At 49.6% G+C, this 1,685-nt stretch overlaps 1 protein-coding gene across 1 annotated transcript; it reads left to right on the top strand.

The window, feature by feature from the left end:
* Nucleotides 1-1,106: 1,106 nt before the first annotated feature.
* Pmar_PMAR017880 (hypothetical protein) lies at nucleotides 1,107-1,350 on the top strand (the record flags this gene model as incomplete). Its single annotated transcript, XM_002785141.1, has 2 exons — nucleotides 1,107-1,229; nucleotides 1,258-1,350. 2 exons carry the CDS (start codon nucleotides 1,107-1,109, stop codon nucleotides 1,348-1,350), a joined length of 216 nt encoding a protein of 71 aa, XP_002785187.1.
* Between the last annotated feature and the right edge of the window lie 335 nt (nucleotides 1,351-1,685).

The raw sequence follows: 1,685 nt of genomic DNA, 5'->3' as shown, positions 1-1,685 counted from the left end.
AACCGGCGTCACGACCGGTTCCTATCGATCGCTTTCAGCACTCGTATCATTCAAGGAAAAATTTGCCAAGTGATAATAGGACAGACCTCGACACCTGACAAGAGTATGGACTACAACCGTACAACTTTCGGCTGATCCGCAGTCACTATTGCCGCACTATTATAGGAACGCTAAAACGACGTAATGAGTTTCATAGGGGAAATAGCAACACGTGGGCGGAAGACCGTTGGGATCGACGTGTCCATCACAACAGTGAAAACTAATGCAATTTCGACGCACTCTTGAATTTTTCATCGTTGTCACGCGCCACGAAATGATGAGCTCAGTTACATAACCGGTACACACTCCATCTGTTTCATATCTCTTCGAGAGCAACCCTATACTCCCTTCTTCCTCCTCGCCACCAGAACTGTCACCATCCTCACAGTCGTGGGCAACCGACGTCCATTGAAGCATCCATCAGTGCTACAATGCGGCACAGATCCCACAAGCAAGCGGATACAGGTCGAAGGCTGCTTTTCTCACTGCTGGGAGGCTCTTGGGCGATGTAGTGAGTCGATGAGGTGCTCACGAGTTCGGATTGGACGAGATTGAAAACTATATGGACTTCATGATGGACTATAGGCACCTCTGATGTGTCTGGGCCTCGTCAATTCATGATACTTTGGAAAAAGGGAGCGAGCACTTCCAGAGCTTCCGACCTTTCGTCCTTCAGTGCTCCTCTGAGCGGAAACGTAGTGGGTCTAGGGTCGAAGTTGACGATAGGGACTCAGAAATTGTAGAAGATCACCCTTCATCACCAACAGTAGGACATGCCACCGTAGCTCTTTGAGAGGGTCCTTAGTTCGGTCACCGAGGATGAAGCTGATTTTATCAGTCTAGATGTTGAGCTGTATGAAGTGCATGTCAATAGTGCTTGACAAGTTCGCTCTGCTACGATGCCTATCCAGCCCTTACTCGGGCCTAAGGTCTTTCATCTAGTTCGACCAGTGGTTGTGGCCCGCCGGTGGTCTTCCGTAGCGCCCCAAGTCGCCTCAGCTGAGAAGGCATCGGGCGAGCTGCTCTTAGGAGTGTCCATGGGCAAGCTATTTGTCGGGTAGACCATCATGTCGATGCATACTGCTTACCTGCGGTACAGATACGCAGTGCTTGACTTCGCCACCGTTGGTCCAGTCAAGTTCGGCCTTATCGATGTGAGAGATTTCACCGATGTAAACAAGAGCTGCGAGGTTGGACACAGTAGTGGGAAGGTCGTAGGTCCATCAGCGAGCCGATCAAGTGACTTCAGCTCTACGAGCAGTGAAGGAGGAAAGGGAAGCTGAAGTGAAACGCGCCATTGTGATCAACTAGTAGTGTTAGTATGTGTAGTTTCCCGAGACTACTGTACAATGGCACATCGGCTATCAAGAGCACCTGCATGGCTTTCCACACAAGCGGGGGGCAACACAACGGAAGTATCTGGACGGCTTGAAACTGCATGGTGGGCGACGCCGGGATAGGTCTAGGCTTCATGAGCTGAGCTCACTGAAGTTGAGTTTCACCCATTTTAGGTGTAGTGGTGTAGTACTTTGTGAAAAACGCGATATTCGCGATATACATTAGTCACGAAATACATTATTCACTAGTGTTTTCCTACCACGGATGAAACTCCATGGTCGAATTTTTCACACGACTCGGAGTAAGAG

The sequence above is a fragment of the Perkinsus marinus genome (genome assembly GCF_000006405.1).
Source record: "Perkinsus marinus ATCC 50983 genomic scaffold scf_1104296933806, whole genome shotgun sequence".
Classification (NCBI taxonomy): domain Eukaryota; phylum Perkinsozoa; order Perkinsida; family Perkinsidae; genus Perkinsus; species Perkinsus marinus.
This window is presented reverse-complemented; position numbering and strand designations above follow the sequence as displayed.